Below are 19,963 nucleotides of genomic sequence, written 5' to 3'. Positions count from 1 at the left end.
TTAAGAGGAAGAATAAAACCAGGCCTGCCTCTACTACCTCTGGGCTTTCTATTCCAGTTTCAACCATATAGCAAGTTCTACCATATATATTAGGGTTCCTTATAAAGTTTTATTTAAGAAAAGGTTCAAATCACCATACCACAGCATGCTGTCACCAATAACTTCTTGGAAGCTGGGACCTCATCTTACACATTTATTAACCCTACCAAACTGTTAACATACCCTGACCTATTAGCAGGCCCTCTAAGAAAGGATCAGAAGCCCTGGGCCCCACTGACCCAGGTCAGAGGCTCCCTTCACCTCAGCTGCCATGGGCTCCAGGAAAACCACCCTCCCAGCATCTTCACAGACATGTGTCTATTTTTCACAAAAACCAATCCCATTATTCACAATACCTGAGGCATTTCCTCTAGTGTCACATCTCCCTGAAACCTCTCCGAAGAGGGAAGTGATTTCTTCTCCAAATATCCTACAGCAATTTTCAATCAGAAATTGTAAAAGCAGGGTAACCTGTACAAAAAAAGACAAGAATGAAGTGCTAGTTTTCATATAACGTGTTCACAAATCACATTTCATATATGAGTTCTGACTTTAACAACAAAAAAGCAAACGTGTCCTGAGAATTCATATCTCCTTTAAGGAGTACATAAAATAAGTTTCTCCTAAGAAACTATGATATTTTTAAGAGTAGTTTGGCACTGGGCGTAGAAATTAATTTTAATCAGTGGATTGAAGTTGTTATTTGTGGCCTTGGCTTAATGTTAACATTTTATACCAATGGCTCTCTATCTTTAAAATTAGAATAATTTCAAGTATTCTCAATGGGGTGTTTGGGGTGAAGAAATATATTCTGTTATTAAAATTTATAAAGCATCACTGGACAAAGACTTATGAAAAATATTTTTTATGTAAAGGGCAGGATGTCAAAACCTTGGGAAAGAGAGATCCTCTGCAGATGTATAGTGAAGGAAAAAGGCAGCTAGAAAGAAAACTTGTGTTTTTCCTGACCAGTCCTTACCCCATGCATTTGACTGACTAGTCTACACATGCATTGCCTTCCACTGAGCTCCCTAACTGGAGGTGCTTGGGGAGGAGATAAGAGTTTATTAGGGAGCTTTGCGCCTCCACAGGATGTAAAGGAATCTCTCTATAGTTTCCTTCTCCCAGTAGCTGAGGCCAAGGGATAGGAAAAATGTTGAGAGCAAAGGAAACTCATATCGCCAAACACTTTATTAACTGCCAGGCACCACAAGAGTATGATTTTTAAGTAACTACTGTATTATCACCACTTCCACTTTTTTAGATGAGGACACTGTGGGTCAGTGTAACTGATTTTGCCTAAGATTATACATCTGACAAGTGGTAGGGCTGAGAATTGAACCTTGGCTTGCTTAACTTCGTCTTGTGTTTTTTTTTTTTTATTTTTTTTTATTTTTAAAATCATATCAGCTGTTTTCTTATTAAGTCATTGATAGGGTTTAGTCTCCTTAAAGAGAAAAGAAAAGTAAATCAATTGCTATTGCTTTTATGCTTGACTAATCACTTTCTTATAGTCTATCAGGATAGAATAAAACACTCCATAGTTAGTAAATTCAAATTTATAAGGAAGTGTACTTAAGTAATTTAAGAAATCATCTTTCAAGATTAATATCCCAAATTTTAGTTTGAAAATGGGGATTCAGTCTCCCAGGGAATACAATGAAAAACTTCATTACCTTTTTTGTAAATTCATTTTCTAGTTCTGGGCTGCAGGAAGTAGGAGGCCAAAGAACACTTGGAGCGATACACACCGCTAAATTAAATGCATTCATCTGATTGGATGAGGAATGTTGCTCAATGTTGTGTAATACCCCAAAAAGATACCTTAGGAGAACAACATTGGCTCTTGGAAGCTGGTCTAATAGCCTAAAGACAGAAAACGCACTCTTTAAGCAAGACATTTCATTAAAAAACTTGTAAAGACAGGCAACCCTAACTTTGCGAGAGGGCAAATTGAGAACCCAGCTTGGATATGCAGGTTTCAGTTAACATGGCACCCAGCAAAGTGAGGACTGCCTGTACAGAAAGAAAAATAAGCACTGGGGATTTATTTTTTTGTATTATTCTATACTGTCTTCACAGCCCAATGAAAATGTAAAAGAATGCAGAAAAATGTCTCTAAAAAAAAAAAAAAATGCTGCCTGAAATATTTCCTTGAAACTAGTACAATGTGTTCAAACTTAGGCAAATCCTGTAACATTTCTGAATATTCTCAACCAAAACCCACAAAATCTTTCTAAGAAAATTAAACAGCAATTAAATTTATAGTGTTCCTTTATTTTCAAGTAGCAACACAGGAAATGCTGTCTCTTTGTGAGAACCCAAACCTCAGCTATAAAGACTTCCACATCCATTCTGAGAGTTTATGCTCTGCTCCACCAGCTTCTACGGTTTATTTTGTTCCAAATTCTTGTCTCATTGGTATCACTTTCACATATAAGTCACTTAAAGTAGTATATTTTCCCTTGTTTCTATTTGGTAATTGATAAGTGATTTTTAAATGATTATTTACCAAAAATTATTTTTACTACTATCCAGAAAACATACATAAGCTGACATTCATTATTATTGCTTTTATCAGTAAGAATCTGTAACCTGGGGAAAACAAGATAGTCTGACTCCTGTTGCCTAAATAGCAGAAAAGAAAAGCCTTTCTTCAGTATAATAGACTGACTATGAGTACAGTTTTTGTAAGGATAAGTTATGAAGGACTTTGAAATAGACTGGAAGATTACTGGGAGTATTCAATGGAAAATAAGGCATCTAGCATACACTTCTGGAACATTGTGGGATCCCTAACCCTTTTTACAAGAGCTATTTTACAACTCTGTAAGTTGTAGATAACTGACAGCAGTGTACCTAATACTTGGCTAAAGACTTGAAAATTTTGTCTGGTTCATCTGTACCCCTGCCCTGGTAATAATAGAAAAGGCCAGTTTTGCATCTTTTAAAAATTCATTTCAGTATTTCTGATTCAACTACATAAGTTGTGATACTCTGAAATCTACAAAGGTGGTTACATCATCTTCCTGGTTCACTTATTAATAGTTTAAATAAAATCTTTCATGTATTTTATATTGCATAAGAGTCATAATATTACCTTTTTTTTTTCTTTTTTAAATTACCCTTTAACAGCTTATAGGATACACACACACACACACACACACACACAATGTTTTGGACAATGAGCAACCAACTATAGAATTTGATGCTATCTTGTTTACAGCAAACTATAATGAGAGTGGAGGTATTAATAGTAGTTTGTTACATGGCTATAGTTTCTGGTATCTTCAACAGCTGCACTATGTTCCACCTATAAAATATGTCTATCAATATCAGTATGTGGATCATTCCTATTTGAAAGCTGCTCAAGAAAAAATATACTGTACTAAACAAGCACATACAAATAAATGATACTGGGATTCTTGAGTTTTCACAGAACTGGAAGTATTGCTTTTTGTTAATGGACGTTTCTTTCCTATTCTCTTATAATGCCGGAAATACCCAGGAATAGGGGTAGTGAGTTCTACCAGCGATTTCCCTGTGCGTGGTTAGAAACAGTGCATTCTTTGTGATCAGACTGAGACTTTGCAACTCCCTTTTTCCTCAACACTTCTCAAGGAGTTAACTGATTCTCTGCTGTGCTCCCACAGTGCTCTCCAAATAGCTCTTGTATATCACTGATTATACTGCATTACTATCTTTACCAAACTGAATTCCTCGAGAAGAGGGAATAGGTCATTTTCTCTGTATACTTCAGTTGCTCAATGAATTACATAAGGAGTTGTCTGATTAGTTAAATATTTACCAAAATTAAGATAATAAACTGTATACTGGGCCTACAGTATTAGGTAGTGAACTAATGAATTACAACTCCTATCAATTTGGATAGACAGAAGGTGTACAATGTTCAAGTATTCCATGTTAACAGGATTAGGGAGAAAAATAATAACAATGATAAGCTAGCATAAATCTATTTTTAAACTGGTCCTCATGAATATGACTTTAATTTTTAATAGATAAGCTTATAAAATATAACTTTTTAAAAAGGATTTTTGAGACATGACCAAATTAGAATAATTACCTTTGAATTGCATTTATTTTCTCTTCATCATTTCCTTGATCCATTACACAGACCCAGTTATCATAGAGATCTGACGAAAAAATACTTCCTGGAATATTTCGTAGAAAATCCTTACATAGATGAAAAAAAAATATTTTAAATCATTATTCTCATGCCAAATATGCATTAGAAGAGTCAGAAAGAAAATATTTTATTGAAAAGTTCAGTTAAGTCCTCCCTTCCGCGAACTACACAGAGCTCTGTGCCAATTCTCCACTGACTCGTGGACAAAGAAACACAGGCTTTGATTTTTTTTTTTTTTTCTAACAAAAGCCATTGGGATAACTGAAGTCTGGATTATGGTGGGGAAGATAAACCACAACCATTTGGGTGGACCCTCCCATTTGCACAGATTTTAGTAAACTAGTACATGAGAGGGTCTGGCAGTAAACCATTCTAACTAATCCTCTTTTCCCTTAAATGGCTAGTTCAAGGAAGTGCACCAAGATATCTGTGAGGTTTATAATCTGGTAATCATTCATTCGATCATTCCATATGTGCTTATTCATATGTGCCAAGCCTTGCCAAGGGACTAGAGATAGAGAAGTGAATCCAACACAGTCCCTGATATCTTAGAACTTTATATCCCAGTGGTATCAGTGCACAATTGCATCAAAAATTACCTAAGGTTTTTCCCTCTATTTTGCATAGAAGGGTTCTCATATATTTGGGGAGAGAAAGCATTCCAGGTGACAGACAGCTGGGATCTGGGAGCTTGGGGCAGCACCCCCATGGCCTGACGTACACTAAGTAACATGTCCACGGTACATTATCCATTCTTGGACACCCTATTCTGCTGAGACCGCTGGTGGGGCTGGCTGGGCTGAAACCAAACCATGACACAAACAGGATATGACCCAAGGGCATTTGTTGTTTGGCTTTTGTTTACAAAAAGCTTAAAAGTAAATTTGATCCTGGTCCTAGACAATTGATTCTATGCCAATTCTCTCTGTTCCTTTTGGTATGGCTTTAGCAACACCAAGCTTGATCTCTACATCAGTAAACTTTAGGCAAACTCAATTTCATGTTTAGCACTGTACCTGTGGTTGGCTACCTTCTTGCAATTTCCTGCTTACAACACAGAGATAAGTGAAAGTCTGCAACCGGGTAATTTTAACTCTTGTTGGAAAACCAAATCAATAACTTTATCTATGGGCCCTACAGAAGGCAACACACAACTTGTTACTTGTATCTCATGTTCATATCACTAATACGGAAGCTGCGATAACTTACTGTTACAGTTAGCTGATTATGTAGGCATCTTCCCCACTTATGAGCTCCTCCAGGGTAGGGACAGACCCTCCCCTTCTTTGTACACGTCAATGCCAAGTGAGGTGTCAGCCATAGTAGAGGTCATTACTGAACTGTTGCTAGTGTCATATGGCCAAACATTAATGAGGGACAAGAGAAGGTCAATCAACTGTAAATGAGATTCTAAGGTAATTTTTAAGACTCTCTTTGTTATCACGTTAGTCTCTTACCATAGTTTTTCTTTTTAGATTAGTTAACAAGAAGGAAGATGGAGTGATTCAAAGTCTTCCTCTGTTCTATCATATCTTCCAGTAGAAATGTACCTGGATACTTGTGATTCACGTATACCATCACAAAGGTTACTTCTTTTTGGGTAAAGCTATTGAGTTTTCATAATGCCAAACTAATTTTAGCTGCTGCACCCACTCTAAAAGTCAGATTTAGAAGAGGCAAAATCTGTTATTTCAAAATGGGGTAGTGACAATAGCTCTTTTAAAATCTCAGTGGAAAACATACTTATGATCTGTCTTGAAGAAAAACATCATTAAATCTTAAACCTACACTTGAAAGATAATAACTTGGTAACATCTCAATGAACTCTCCCACAGCTGGAATAACAAGTTACGAAATACAACCACCATCACAGCTGAGAAGGATGTGAGATGTGGTTCTGAATTGCAATCACCAACTCACAGCACTCAGCTGAAAGTCTCCTCCTCTCCAAAACCAGAGCCTAGGCCATCAGAACTCTCAAATTAATTTGAGATGATATTCTGTAGGATTAACTATGAACTTTTCCTCAAAGGTCTAATGGATCAAAGTTATAGTGTCTTAAGCAATTTTTGTCCAATTACAGTTTGAAGAGTTAAACTTATGTTTAAGCAAAACCAGCATAAATGAAAAATTAAAGGAAAAGTTAAGTACCGTTTCAAACAGACTTAACAATAAGAAACAAAACAAAACAAAAGCTCAGAAACTTTTGGTAAACATTATGTCCTTTCCTGCTACCACTTGGAAGAAATGGGGGTAAAACACAGTTACATAATAAAACTTCAATTGCGTGGAACCATTCATTCGATCATTTTTTATCTTTTGTTTTTAGACAAATAATGTTTCTATAATTTGAAAACACAATTGAACTCTTCTAGAACTGCACTTCTTTGCAATAGCCTCAACAATTTTTTCCAAAATTTTAAGTGTGGTGCTATGAAGAATAGCATAGTAAGAAAATTCTTCTAAGACAGGCTTTACCCTCTTAAATTAAGAGATAGAAGAAAACCTAATTGTATGACAAAAAAAGAAAAACTCATTGTGCATATATATCCTTGGCATATATAACTGGCTAAGCATACCATGTATATCTTCATTGTATTCCAGGATTGAAAAGTAATTACAAACCCTGTGCAAAACAGATTAGATGACCCTAGCTCAAACTGTCCCATTTTCTTGAGTGATATTTAATTGCAAAAGGCTATAGCGAGGTTTGTTGAAGAGCAGACATGGCCCATTTACCAAGTAACACCTGATTGTACATAAAGAAGTCTTGAAGTAAGATTCTGTAAGCAGCTGGCCACTCAGCTGGAGTAGAGGTATACAAGATTCTTCATCATGTTTTCTTTAATTTGGCTTTTATGCTTCAAGCCCTGAGACTCAGACTGGGGCCTTGTCTCTACCCCTGGCTCTGGTGCATTCCAATCCTTTGGGAGATGAGAGCCTAAGGCAGTTCTGCAGAAGCTATTGCTAAGGTCAAAAGCTCTGCTTAAAGCTGGTTTTGACACTAGATTTTCCAAAAATGTAGGGCATTTCCAAGAATGTGGGGAAGAAAACATTTAGAACTCTATAACCTTGTAATATAGAAGTGACTTAAGTAACCACGGTTGAAGGGTAAGAATCATAAAGAATGTCAAATGTGGTAAAGGTAAAAGAATACCCAGATGTTGAGGTCATTCCTACTCAGCTTTTAAAGTAAAAGGAATTAGAGGACAAGGGAAGGAGTGTCTGTGGCATGCTGATTATGTAAATAAGTAGAATTTTCAGTAGTTTCAGCAATTTTTTGTTTCAGTTGTAAGGCAAATGTTTGTTTATTACAGCAAACTTCTGCAACTACTTTCAAAAGTTGAATAAAAGTTTATTTTTGGAAACTTTACCTTCATTAGGAAGGTAGTGATATAGTGAGGAAATCATCATAAGCAGGATGTTTGTTTTGATAAATGTGTGTTTTGATTATTTTAAATTTTAATTAAATTTTATTTTTTACATGGGGTGGCAGAAGTGAAGAAGAGATTAGTGAGGAATGAAAAAAATTTAAAAAGCATATTTGATATGTCATATCATTGGTGGTGGCTTTTAGAGTCCAATGTTGACTTTGTAAAATGTTTTTTGACACTTTTTTGATGCTAAATCTATTGTGGGTCCTTGCAGATAGAAATAATGTTCATAATGTTAAAAAAAAAAATTCATCTTGCTCCAGAGCTACACCATGGGGTGGATAAAGGGAGAACTTTTCCTACCTTTAAGACACATGCTAACACAAAAGCAGTTTCACAGTCTAGTTGTACTTCAACTCCAGAATTCAGTTTCTCTTTTAGTTCTCTGCACGATCTCATATTGGCTGGTTGCCTGAAGATGCCTTTTGTGAGGGGTCCTTTTTCATTAAGAAACAAAAGTACATCCTATGGGGAAGCAAAGAAAAAAACCAAAATGGCACTTCACACATACAAATAAGGGAACTTGTGCTTGCCCTCTTTGGCTGCCAGAGACTAGCTAGGGTGTACCAGGGTAAAGATAGAAAGCATTGGAACTGGATGGATGGCTAGAAGGATTAAAATCAAGATTTTGGAGAGCAGGATGGTGGTTACTGGGGATCGGGGATGTTGGTGGAGTTGGGGAGATGTTGGTCAAAGGATACAAAATTCCAGTTAGATAGGAGGATTAAGTTCAAGTGACCTACTATATAACACAGTACCTACAGTTAACCACAATTCACTGTATTCTTAAAACTTGCTAAGAAAGTAGATTTTCAGTGTTTTCTAGTTTTGCTTTTTTTCTATCTTTAAGTCCACTGCTTGTGGTATAGAAAGAGAATGGGATTTGGAGACAAGCAATCCATGGGATTGGAAACCTAGTGATGCCACGTATTTACTGTGTAAACTTGGGTAAAGTTCTGAGGCTTTAAAAAAATTTGTAAAGTAGGATGATTATATGATAATAACCCCCTAAACAATAGTGGCTAGAATACTGCCTGGCACTTACAGGTGCACAACATAGCATTAAATGCTACACATGTAGCATAGTGCTTAGAGGATACTCAATAAATTCTGCTTAGCAGTGATTAATTTATCAACTGGAGAGAATATAAACTTAGTGGCTTTTATCTGACCCATTCTATATGCAGAAGATAAATAAGTGCCAGAGACTGTATCTTTATACTTAAACACTTTAAATACAAATAAAGCAGTTATTAAAACTTAAGTCTAAAATTGAGCAGTCTATGCCACCAAAGTGATAAAAGAAGACTTTCAGAACAACATGGAGTTCAAGAAAGGATTTCTGAGGGATAATGAAGATTCTGTGTCTATAGAGAAAACCCTAATTTATCTGAGCAGGCTTATGTGGCTTTTTCTTATAATTCAGTAGACTAGATTATCTCTTCCTACTATGTATTTCTTATGATTCTGCAATAGCTAAATTAGATTTTTATACTTTGAAGTAATAATAAAGATTCTAAGCTAAAACTGGGCTTATAGTTTTTCCATTTGGGGAAAGATTTATCTCCCAGAGCTCTCCCTTCCCAAATCCCTTTTTCCATTAGTTTACAGGCCAAAATGAGCCTTACCAAGATAGGCCTGGGCAGATTGTCGTTCTCACAAATATTTGTCAGAGAAACTCCAAAGAGCTGTCCTGCCACAGGAGGAGATGTTGGTGGTGACAAGGGTAAGTTGTCCAGCTGAGTGGTAGAACCCCGCCAAAAGGCCCAGTTTATGATGGATCTTCTCCTTTTAAATGTCTTGTGACCTGAATCTAAGAAAGGAGTGAGATTATTAGCAAAACTAGTTTAACTCACTTAACCTTATTTCTACAACTTCCATTTTATAGCATGTTTATTATGATGACTCAAGAAGAAAAAAAATGTGTATAGATGTCTTTTGTTATGGACAATTCAACCTATAAGATTTCATGAGAATATTTTACAAATGAAAGAACACTCAATGAAGGAAGAATCAAATGTTTGGTTTCTCCCATCCATTTTTGGGACATCATTGGTCTGTTAAGTTTTGGTAGTAAATTTTTGAAGGAGAAAAAAAGGCTCCCTTATTGACCATAACAACTTTTAAAGCAAAACGTGTTGTATACGAACACACATATACTCCCATTTGAAAGATGAGACTAGGCACACAGAAAAGTTTAAACTAGACCATAATTAAATAATGAGAAAAAGAAAGTGAGAAGAGAGGATGGGGAGAGGAAGAGGAAGTAGGAGGAAGAGAAGGACAAGCTGAATAGGAAGAGGAGGAAGGAGGAGAGGAGTTGTCTCTATTAAGATGTTCTCTAGAAACAAAGAATGTTTTATTACCTGATGTCTCACTCTATTACTGAGAACAGAGACAGGAAATTAATGTCCTTCAATTTTTTCTCTCCTTTGCTACTACAAAGACTTTCACGTTTCTTTTCAGCTCCCGACTTTCAAAAGCATGTTAAAGGTAGCATGGATGGACGCAAACATGAGTGACATTTGCCCCTACAGATGAAGTTTATAATCTAATAGAGAATGAAACTTGTCATGGTGGGGATAAAAGCAAGCATATTAACCAATAAAATGTCATAAGGGAGGAACAAAGGCATTCAGAGGAAAGTCAGTCACATCTACCCAGTAGGAGGGCGGGGAGTGATCTTGGAGGCATTTGCATTTGATTTGTATTTTGAATGAACAAGATTTCAACAGATAGAACATATAGAATAGTGTCTTCCATATAGTAAGTACTCAATAAATCACTACTGAACAATAATTGAAAATGAGGACGGATTTTAGTAGAAAAAGACAGCATGAACAAAATAGGCAGAAGTAGGAAAAGTCAACAGTAAGTTATACTTTTATGATACCGTAGTATAAAAATGTTTTTGAGCCGGGCGCGGTGGCTCACGCCTGTAATCCTGGCACTCTGGGAGGCTGAGGCAGGAGGACTGCTTGAGCTCAGGAGTTCGAGACCAGCCTGACTAAGAGCCAGACCCTGTCTCTACTAAAAATAGAAAGAAATTAGCCAAACAACTAAAAACAGAAAAAATTAGCTGGGCATGGTGGTGCGTGCCTGTAGTCCCAGCTACGAGGGAGGCTGAGGCAGGAGGGTCACTTGGGCCCAGGAGTTTGAGGTTGCTGTGAGCTAGACTGATGCAATGGCACTCTAGCCCAGCAAGAGAGTGGACTCTGTCTCAAAAAAAAAAAAAAAAAAAAAATAAGTTTTTGGTGTCATCTGTGTCTAATTTTTAACATGAAAGTTAATACATTTGCACAAAATTTGATATCTAAAAAGAGCTCGTTAAGGTTCCACTTCCAAAAGTGGCTGACCCCTGCTCCTTCCCGGCCATACATACCCAGGTAACAACTGCAAACTCTGGACAAACCAAACAAACTTACTTGAAGGCACTAAAGAATGACTAAAACAGGGCAGAACTGGAGGTATACGTTTGACACCTGGAAGAAGGGAATGGCATAGCACTGAGTGAGTTTTACATTCTTAGAGCTTTTAGCCTGAAGGCAGGCCCCAGCATAGTGGAGGTGACTAAAATTTAGAGAAACTTATACTCTCACTGGCTTGAAGAACTAAAGAACTGAGACAGAGGTACCCTCAGCAGCTGGAAAGTGAGGGGGGATCCCAGAAAGGATAAAACCTGATAGTGGGAACCCCAAATATTGTATGTACATTCTGCCCGAATACCTGGCTGATACTGAAGCTTGCATTTGTGGGGCAGATTCAAAATAGCCTGCAATTAAAGTTACACAGAACTAAGATTTGAAGAGCCATAATGACCAGGTAGTGCCCACTCATGGTATAACTCCATTTTCTCCAGTGAGAGTGCATGGGAATTAGTCATTAAACTGTGGCTGTGTGGCATTCTTCTTTATGACAACCAAGCTAACTAGAGATTATGTTTGGCTCCCAACCTTCCCTGATAATGAAACACTGAAGGAGATGATCTCTTCAAGGAGGACATGGTCAGCAGTGTCAAAGGCTAATTTCAAAGAAGTCTTCTGTATTGCTTGGCTATAATGTACCAGTAGCATTTTATTACCTCAGAATAACTTACTTAAACCAAATATTTAAAAAGCCAAGTTGTGGGAGGATAAGCAAAAAGCAACATTTGACCAAATGGCCTGAAGACCATCATCTGCACTTCACTTCCCTGGGATATGGTAAGTACATCATCATGTACACGCACTCAGGTGCGTAAAGCTCTTTGGCTCTGGAGTCAGGTCCTGGCTCAGACACTTACTTGGGCAAGTTACTTTCCTTCTTTCTTCACCTTGAAAATAAAAAAAAAATATTACCTATTCCTCAGAGGCTTATTGAAGGGGATCATGTAGGATCTTGTCTGAGAAGTACTACTCGTCTGAAAAGTACTACTTTGCCGGGGGCATGGATCACAGTAAGGTTGATTAAAGTTGCCAAGATACCAATCTCCTCCTCACAAATAGGACCTTCTCTCTGTATCACCCTCCCTTTGGTTTCACAGCCTTCAGGAGGTTATACAGACATGAAGGAATATCAATACTTTGCTTAACTAAAGCACTTTTGTCCTGCCCTGACATTCCCAACCTCTATCAGTTTAAAAAACAGAAAACTAAACACTTTATTAAACCTAAGAAGGGGTTCCTCTATGTCTAGCAATGTCAGTCTGTGCAAATGTTTGTTTCATATGTACATTAATATTAATATATATGTTAAGTAGTTGTACTGTCTGGTTTAACTTAATGTAATTATTTAACTTAATTTTATTATTTCTTAAACTATCAGATTTGACTTTTTTTTTTTTTTTAGCTTTCACACACTTCTGAAGAAGAATGCTCTGTTAACAGGTTATATACCAGCTATCCTATGAGTGCTGACAAAAGGTAAACTAGAATTGAGTCTTTTACTTTATCATAAGTATTTTCAGCTGTGGGCATGCCTTTTGTTTATATACAGCATTCAATCTGAGAGTTCAGATTCCCTGTGGGACTAAGAAAATAAATTTCATTAAAGTTTACTTTCTTGCATAGTTTGTAACGCATAGCTCTTACTAAATGTCAAAAACTGATAAAAAAAAACATGCTGTTACTATGAAAAAATGAGTGATGTAATTGTAAAGCAAACTAAATTCATGTAAATCTAGATTTCCTAGATAACTCCAGTAAGATTCAGATATTGTTTTTCATGCTTAAATTAGGGAACTGAATATTAAAAATTACAGTTCTTAAAACTTTTGTGCTTATATAATAATCATAACAACAAAAATTTTAATTAGAAATTCTATTCTGGCCATATGCCTCCCCAAATAACAATGCCTCCCCCCTACTCAGAGTAGGAAACACATACTCCACAGAGTAGGAACACTGGAATGACAGGGCCAACAGGTAGAAGAAAAACATGTGTCCCATATTTTACCATCTACCATAAAAGTTCAGCTCATGCTGGAACTCCAAGAGCTAGTTCAGACCACACTCAGATTCCACTCAACTCTAGAACTCTTCCACTCCACTCAAGTTTGTCCACACTAGGGGTGACCAAGTCATTCAATCTTTCATTTAACTTCTCCTCTGTTGTACACACTGGACCAAGCCCTGGCATGTGTTCCCAGGTCTTAAGAAGCTCATAGTCTAAAGATACATGTAAAAATATAAATAAATAATCATGACATTTTTAATATGTCATACTGAAGATATATGTAAAGTGCTCTGACTACCTGCCTGAAGGAGCGAAGATTTCTGAAAAGTGACATGTGAGTTGGGCCTTGAGGTCATATCTTTGAATGTCTAGATCTTGAACTCCCCATTAACACTAGAGTGTCTCATGGGGGATCAGTCACCCCAAGGATGAGTTACGATGATCAAGTCTCAGGGATGGACTATTGCTGTTTTCAGTGTAAGAATATTCAGTAGGATGTCTTCTCCACACTGAGGGAGAAATTTGAAAAGTAGATTGGGGATGACTCTGCTTACCTATGGTTATGATGGTTAAGAGGGATCTTTTCCTTAAGCTAGAGAAATCGTCTCTAAGAAATGGCGATATGGAGTTTTGACTGTCTAATTGTGGCTTGTTTTATTCAGGTTGTTTAAAAATAAAATATTAATTGTTCTCAGCCAGTACTCTAATAGAAATTATCTCCCTCTTTTATGCCCTTGTTAACCCTGGAAACAAGACACGATTTTCTACATTAGAGACCATGTAAAATATCCATTTCCCAGGATTAAGAAATTTAAGAATTTATGAATTCTGTGGATTTTGTTTTTGTTAAAAATTTTTTTTGTAGATACGGTGGTCTCGGTATGTTGCTCAGGCTGGTCTTGAACTCCTGGCCTCAAGTGATCCTCCCACTTCAGCCTCCTAAAGTGTGGGGATTACAGGTGTGAGCCACTGTGCCCAACCCTGGATTTCAAACAAATAGGCCATGAACAGAGTGTGATAAACTCTGACTATAACAAGTGGCACTTGGTAAATAAGGCCAAATTCTATACATTTATAATATATGCTGAAAAGGAAGTATTAACTCATTTTTTTTCCCTTTTAGAAGTCAGGTTAATAGTAAATAGTTGGTAGATATGTGAACAAGGGTAGAGAAAAAGAGTGAGGAGAATCTTGTTCTCATACTGATTTTCTCATAAGGAAGTCTTTTTAATTTCGACTTATGTTAGAGATAAGTTGGGGCTTATCTTATTATTCTCCTCAGCCTAGTTTAATATATCTTTAATGGGCTAACATGTCTATTAACTTGTTCATTCACTCAACATTTACTGAGTACTTATTTATACATGCCAGGCGGTGTTCCAGGTATTGGGAATATAGACGTGAACAAAAAAGACCAAAATCTCTGCCTTCATGGAGCTCACATTTTAGCAGGTGGAAAAACCATTATATCTCTGTAGCACCCCTTCAACATGGCTGAAGAATGTGAGCAAACAGTCTTAGAGTCCAAAAACTCAATTTAGCTTTATATAATAGAAGATGACAGGTGCAAATTCAAGGTAAGTCTGAACAGCTGGTGTTGGCAAGATGAGGAAGTCCGTGATGGCTGATCTACTGATTTATTAATAAAGTATAAAGGTTGGGGTTATATCATCAACAGAAAGTGACAGGGGTTGGATGTGGACATGTGGGGAGGTATATAATGCAGCTGATTCAAGTAGCTGGAAAACGCCTTAGAGAAACAAAGTTAAGACTGCCCAGACAGTATGGAGTGTTCAACTGACGTTGGTCATTAGTGATATCAAGCTTCCCTCCTGCTGTACGATTTCTTCTAGCAGTGCTCAGAGTTTATCCAGAGATAGGATTTTACTAGGAGTAAAGTAGGAAAGCAGGTCAAAGAAGTTGGGGTTATCTGTAAGACCCAGAAAATCATGATAACCATGGAATTCAAGTTGGATTAGAAGGTAAGTAAAGATAAGAGGGGCTTATTCATTAATCTACTGTGCCACTTGGCCCCTCTGTGATTTATAAAAGAAGAAACTGATTAAAGAGGGCAGACATCTTCACACCGCTTCCCCAAGAAATTTTCATTTGTACTTTACATGAGCGAGAAATACCTGCAATGTTGGAAAAAAATAAAAGATAGGAGGGGACTAGTGGATGGAGAAAGTGGTAGAGCTGAGTAGGCTGAAAGAGGGCAGGAGGAATAGAGGCTTCTCACGAGTAAAAACATAACGAATAAAGCCTGACTGAATAGAAGACAGGACAGTTACAACTCTTTTTGTCCAGTAAAATGTTAAAACCTTAAATCAATGGGGTGAACAGGAAAATAAATTTCACACTGGTATTGTAATTATTTCAAAAACTATAAATATTTTAGCATGAAAATAAAATTATAAATTAATTTGCATTAGAAGAGGGTTTTGTTTAAAAAGGATTTTGGTGTGTATTAACACTTAAAACAAGAAAAACCTTTATAATGTCTGTTATCCATCGTGAGTTGATTTTTGTGAGGTATGGATCCTGTTTCAGTCTTCTACGTGTGGCTATCCAATTTTCCCAGCACCATTTATTTAATAGGGATTCTCTTCCCCACTGTATGTTTTTGTTTGCTTTGTCAAAGATCAGATGGCTATATAAGGATGGTTTTATATCTGGGTTCTCAGTCCTGTTCCATTGGTTTATGTCTCTGTTCTTGTGCCAGTACCATGCTCTTTTGGTTACTATAGCCTTGTAGTATAGCTTGAAGTCTGGTAAATTGATGCCTTTCAATTTGTTCTTTTTGCTTAAGGTTGGTTTAGCTATACGGGGTCTTCTCTGGTTCCATATGAAGCGTAGAATTATTTTTTCTAGATCTGTGAAGAATGATGTTGGTATTTTAATAGGGATTGCATTGAATATGCATGAAACCATAAGAATTCTAGAAGTAAATGTTGGAAAAACTCTCATAGACATTCGTACAGGCAAAGAATTTATGAAGACCTCAAAAGCAATCACAGCAACAACAAAAATAAATAAATGGGACCTGTTTAAATTAAAAAGCTCTGTACAGACAAAGAAATTATCACTAAAGCAAATAGCCAACTTACAGAATGGGAGAAAATACTTGCATGTTATACGTCTGATAAAGGGCTGATAACTAGAATCTATACAGAACTCAGGAAAATCAGCAATAAAAAAATCAAACAACCCCATTAAAGAGTGGGCAAAGGACATAAACAGAAACTTTTCAAAAGAAGATAAACTAGTGGCCAAGAAACATATGAAAAAATGTTCAATATCTCTAATCATCAGGGAAATGCAAATCAAAATCACAATGAGATATCACTTAACTCCAGTGAGAATGGCTTTCATCAAAAAGTCCCAAAACAACAAATGTTGGCGTGGATGCAGAGAGACAGGAACACTCATACACACTGCTGGTGGTATTGCAAAGTAGTACAACCTCTATGGAAAGTAGTATGCAGATACCTCAAAGAACTAAAAGTAGAACTGCCATTTGATCCAGCAATCCCACTACTGGGTATCTACCCAAAGGAAAAAAAGACATTCTATAAAAATGACATCTGCACTTGAATATTTATGGCAGCACAATTCACAGTTGCAAAGATGTGAAAACAACCCAAGTGCCCATCAATACATGAGTGGATTAACAAAATGTGGTATACGTATACCATGGAGTACTATTCAGCCATAAAAATGATGAACTACCGATTATATTACCCTGGATGGAGCTACAGCTTATTTTTCTAGTGAAGTATCACAAGAACGAAAAAACAAATACCACATGTACTCACCATTAAATTGGTACTGATTGATCCAACACTAATGTGCACATATGGGAAGTAACATTCACAGGGTGTCAAGCAGGAGGGAGAGGTGAGGAGGGAATGGATGGGTAAATCCACACCTATCGGATGCAGTACACACTGTCTGGGGGATGGGCATGCTTTTCAGGTGGTGCAAAGGCAATTTATATAACCAAAGTATTTGTACCCCTGTAATAGTCTGAAATAAAATAAAAAAACCTTTACACTGAGTGCTGATTTGTCTGTTTTCTCTAAGTTTGGATAGCTATACAATGTTTTCTTAAAGTAGGGTTATTCTGTAATGGGGTTAAAAATAGTGTAAGCATTTTTTCATTAATGTTTCATCAATTAGATAACACAGAGATGAAGAATTTCAGAATTTCACCTGGCATTTAGTTGATGCCAATAATCTGTCATGTGGCAGGAAGGCGGCCTCAGTGATCTCTCAAAGTCCATGCCATCCCTTTAAATGTATTACTCCTTGGGCTCCATGAGTTTGCTCATTTGCAAAAGGTAATGCCATTGTTCACTGGATAGCCCACTTGGTTCAAACTGACAAGGTAGCTGCAGAAATGCAGCATCAATTTTCTGCTATCCCACTCATACTTTTTGGTATCTATTTTCCTCTGTTTCTTACACAATCTTACTTTCAGACTGAAAGCTTAAAATTTAAATTTAATTTAGGGTAAATTGTGATGCTCTTATGCTGAACATTTTTTTAGCATTCTAGAGTCTTTATTATGGGGTGAGTAAGAGATAGCTATGTTCATAGGAAATTCATATTAGGTCAGTAGGCTAAGGAGAGACTTCTGTAGAAATCATCTTAGTCTTCATATACTTTTCAGTACCAAGATCCAGGTAGGGCATCAGAGTCTTCTGACACCCATCACTGACAGCCTCCTTTTATAATCTGACCATTTAGGGGAAACACATAGTTGGCGTGTGTTGCAGTACAAAGAAAGCATTGAAGCACCTGCAGAATTGCCTGGTGCCTTTGACTCTGCAGAAGGCATAAGGTTAAAGGGGACAGAATGGTGAAGAAAGAAGGGGCAGACTGTATTGCTACTAGCTGCTGGTTATAAGTCAGTCATGCCTATTGCTGATTTATAAAACTTCTTCTAAAAGTCCATCTTTCCTTTCAAAATACTTAGCAAATTCCAAACAAAAACAAACAAAAAAAACCAAAAAAAAAAAAAACCATCTGGCTAGAAGACTGGGTCTTTGCTTTTGTACTAAATTTATGTTCAGAAATGAAAACTTTTGCTGAAAGATGACTCTATGAAGAAGGAAAAGTGACTCACCACTCAGTTGCTGGGCTGTAGCCAGGCGGCTGGGCTTCAGGATGAACTGGCATTGCATCTCTCGAGGCAGCTCTTCCATGAGGAAGGGCTCTTGGAAGTTGAAAGGGGTGGTTGAGTCCTTTGATTCTGGTGTCAAGAGTGCAGTGTCTCGAAGATGGCTCATTTTAATTCCATAGGGATATTCATGCCCTACAGAGAAAACCTAAATGTAGACTTCAGACTGACTGGTACTGAGACCTTGTGTGCTACAAACAGAACATACTACAATTTACTCCTGGGATTTTTGATATAAAGAATCCTTTTGTTGATTGAATGATCATGTACATGCTTACAGTTGGAGACCCTTGGATAATGCAGGTGGTCCTACCAAAGTGGTTTTCAGACAGGGTGGGGAGGATAAGAAAAGAAAAACCTTTAAGGACTATCTTGTTTGGAATGCATGCACAGATCAGTCTGTGAATTGCATAATGTTGACTCTCTGTATGTTTGCATCTGAGAATATTTAAAGTTATTCTGGTATCTCCTTTGACATTCACTAGATCTGTAAATCTTCAGCAAATTTGTCCTCATTCAGCCTCAAATCTATGACTTAAAATATTTACCTATCACACAAGTATTATACAGACCAAATAAGTAAACATCAGTAGCTACCATTATTTAAATAATAGGAACAAAGAACTATATCTGTCAAGCATCACTATAATTGCTATTATCTACCACATGATATCTGTGTGATAAAGACATTTCGTTATTTTTATTAGTTACATAATTAGAGTTACTCAAGAGCATTGTGACTGGTTTGATTTATGCTTCCTTCCTACTGCTGCCCTCTGAGGTTGGTGTTCATAGGCAATAATCAGAAGGAAGACAGCAGGGGATCAGAAACACAGAAACAGATACAAAAAGAAATTTACAAACTAGAAAAACTAAACCCTGGACCCCTGACTGCAATGCAATTTTGCTCTTTAGTACTCTAAGTAATTGCATCCTCTTAATGTAATCCTCAAATACCATTGTGCTATAGATTTTTTTAAGTACAGAGAGTAAGTTCCCTTCTATTCCTGACTTATTACTGAATGTAATTCAGTGAACTCTCACTCTTCCTTCCCACCTGGCATAGGCATACAATGTCAATGTTCCATTAATATCAATTACTACAGCAACTTCCAGGGATTAGGGCAAAAACAGGATTCTACAACAGCAATAAAACAATTATTTTATCACAATAGCTAGCTGGTAATCTACAACTGAGGTTTGCAAGGCACATTAAAATTAAAATATACAATTAAGAACTGCTGCTAAATCATGGAACAATTATGTTCTATTGTTTTTTAGTAAGAGGTAATACGAAGCCTGGAGCTGTTTTAAGCCCCCAAATTATCATCTACCTAGTTTTAATTAAATTGATATATTTTATCAAAACAATTTTTTTTTAATTTTATTTTTTAATTTTTTATCTCAGCATATTATGGGGGTACAAAAGTTTAGGTTATCTATATTGCCCATGCCTCCCCAACCCCCTAAGTCAGAGTATATTTTAAATATTTAATTTTTAATAACAACTTTGTTGCTCATTGGCTTTTACAAAAATGACCACATTAAAAACCTGAAATGCTGTTAATTTTGTTTTCAGTTCTGTACATGATCACTTTTTCTATATTCTAAGTCTTAAAATATACATTTTGTAGAAAAGTTTGGTTTTAGATTACTCAGATCACTTGGAACACTCTAAATTACACAGCATTGACCTCATAGATAAATGAAAGGGTTACATGAGCCAAT

At 36.6% G+C, this 19,963-nt stretch overlaps 1 protein-coding gene across 1 annotated transcript in view; it reads right to left on the bottom strand.

Moving 5' to 3' along the window:
• The window catches only part of ARHGAP20 (Rho GTPase activating protein 20), an 83,304-nt gene that overhangs the window by 2,521 nt on the left and 60,820 nt on the right, over window positions 1–19,963 (bottom strand). The window contains exons 9-14 of the mRNA XM_069468962.1: window positions 18,182–18,370; window positions 9,249–9,433; window positions 7,924–8,085; window positions 4,124–4,233; window positions 1,716–1,905; window positions 396–510 (exon numbers count right to left, since the gene is read on the bottom strand). Of these exons, the coding sequence (XP_069325063.1) occupies window positions 396–510; window positions 1,716–1,905; window positions 4,124–4,233; window positions 7,924–8,085; window positions 9,249–9,433; window positions 18,182–18,370 (951 nt within the window). The remainder of the gene's footprint in view (window positions 1–395; window positions 511–1,715; window positions 1,906–4,123; window positions 4,234–7,923; window positions 8,086–9,248; window positions 9,434–18,181; window positions 18,371–19,963) is intronic.

The sequence above is a fragment of the Eulemur rufifrons genome, chromosome 6 (assembly GCF_041146395.1).
Source record: "Eulemur rufifrons isolate Redbay chromosome 6, OSU_ERuf_1, whole genome shotgun sequence".
Classification (NCBI taxonomy): Eukaryota; Metazoa; Chordata; class Mammalia; order Primates; family Lemuridae; genus Eulemur; species Eulemur rufifrons.
The sequence above is the reverse complement of the archived record's forward strand: the minus strand, read 5'-3'. Positions and strand labels throughout refer to the sequence as shown.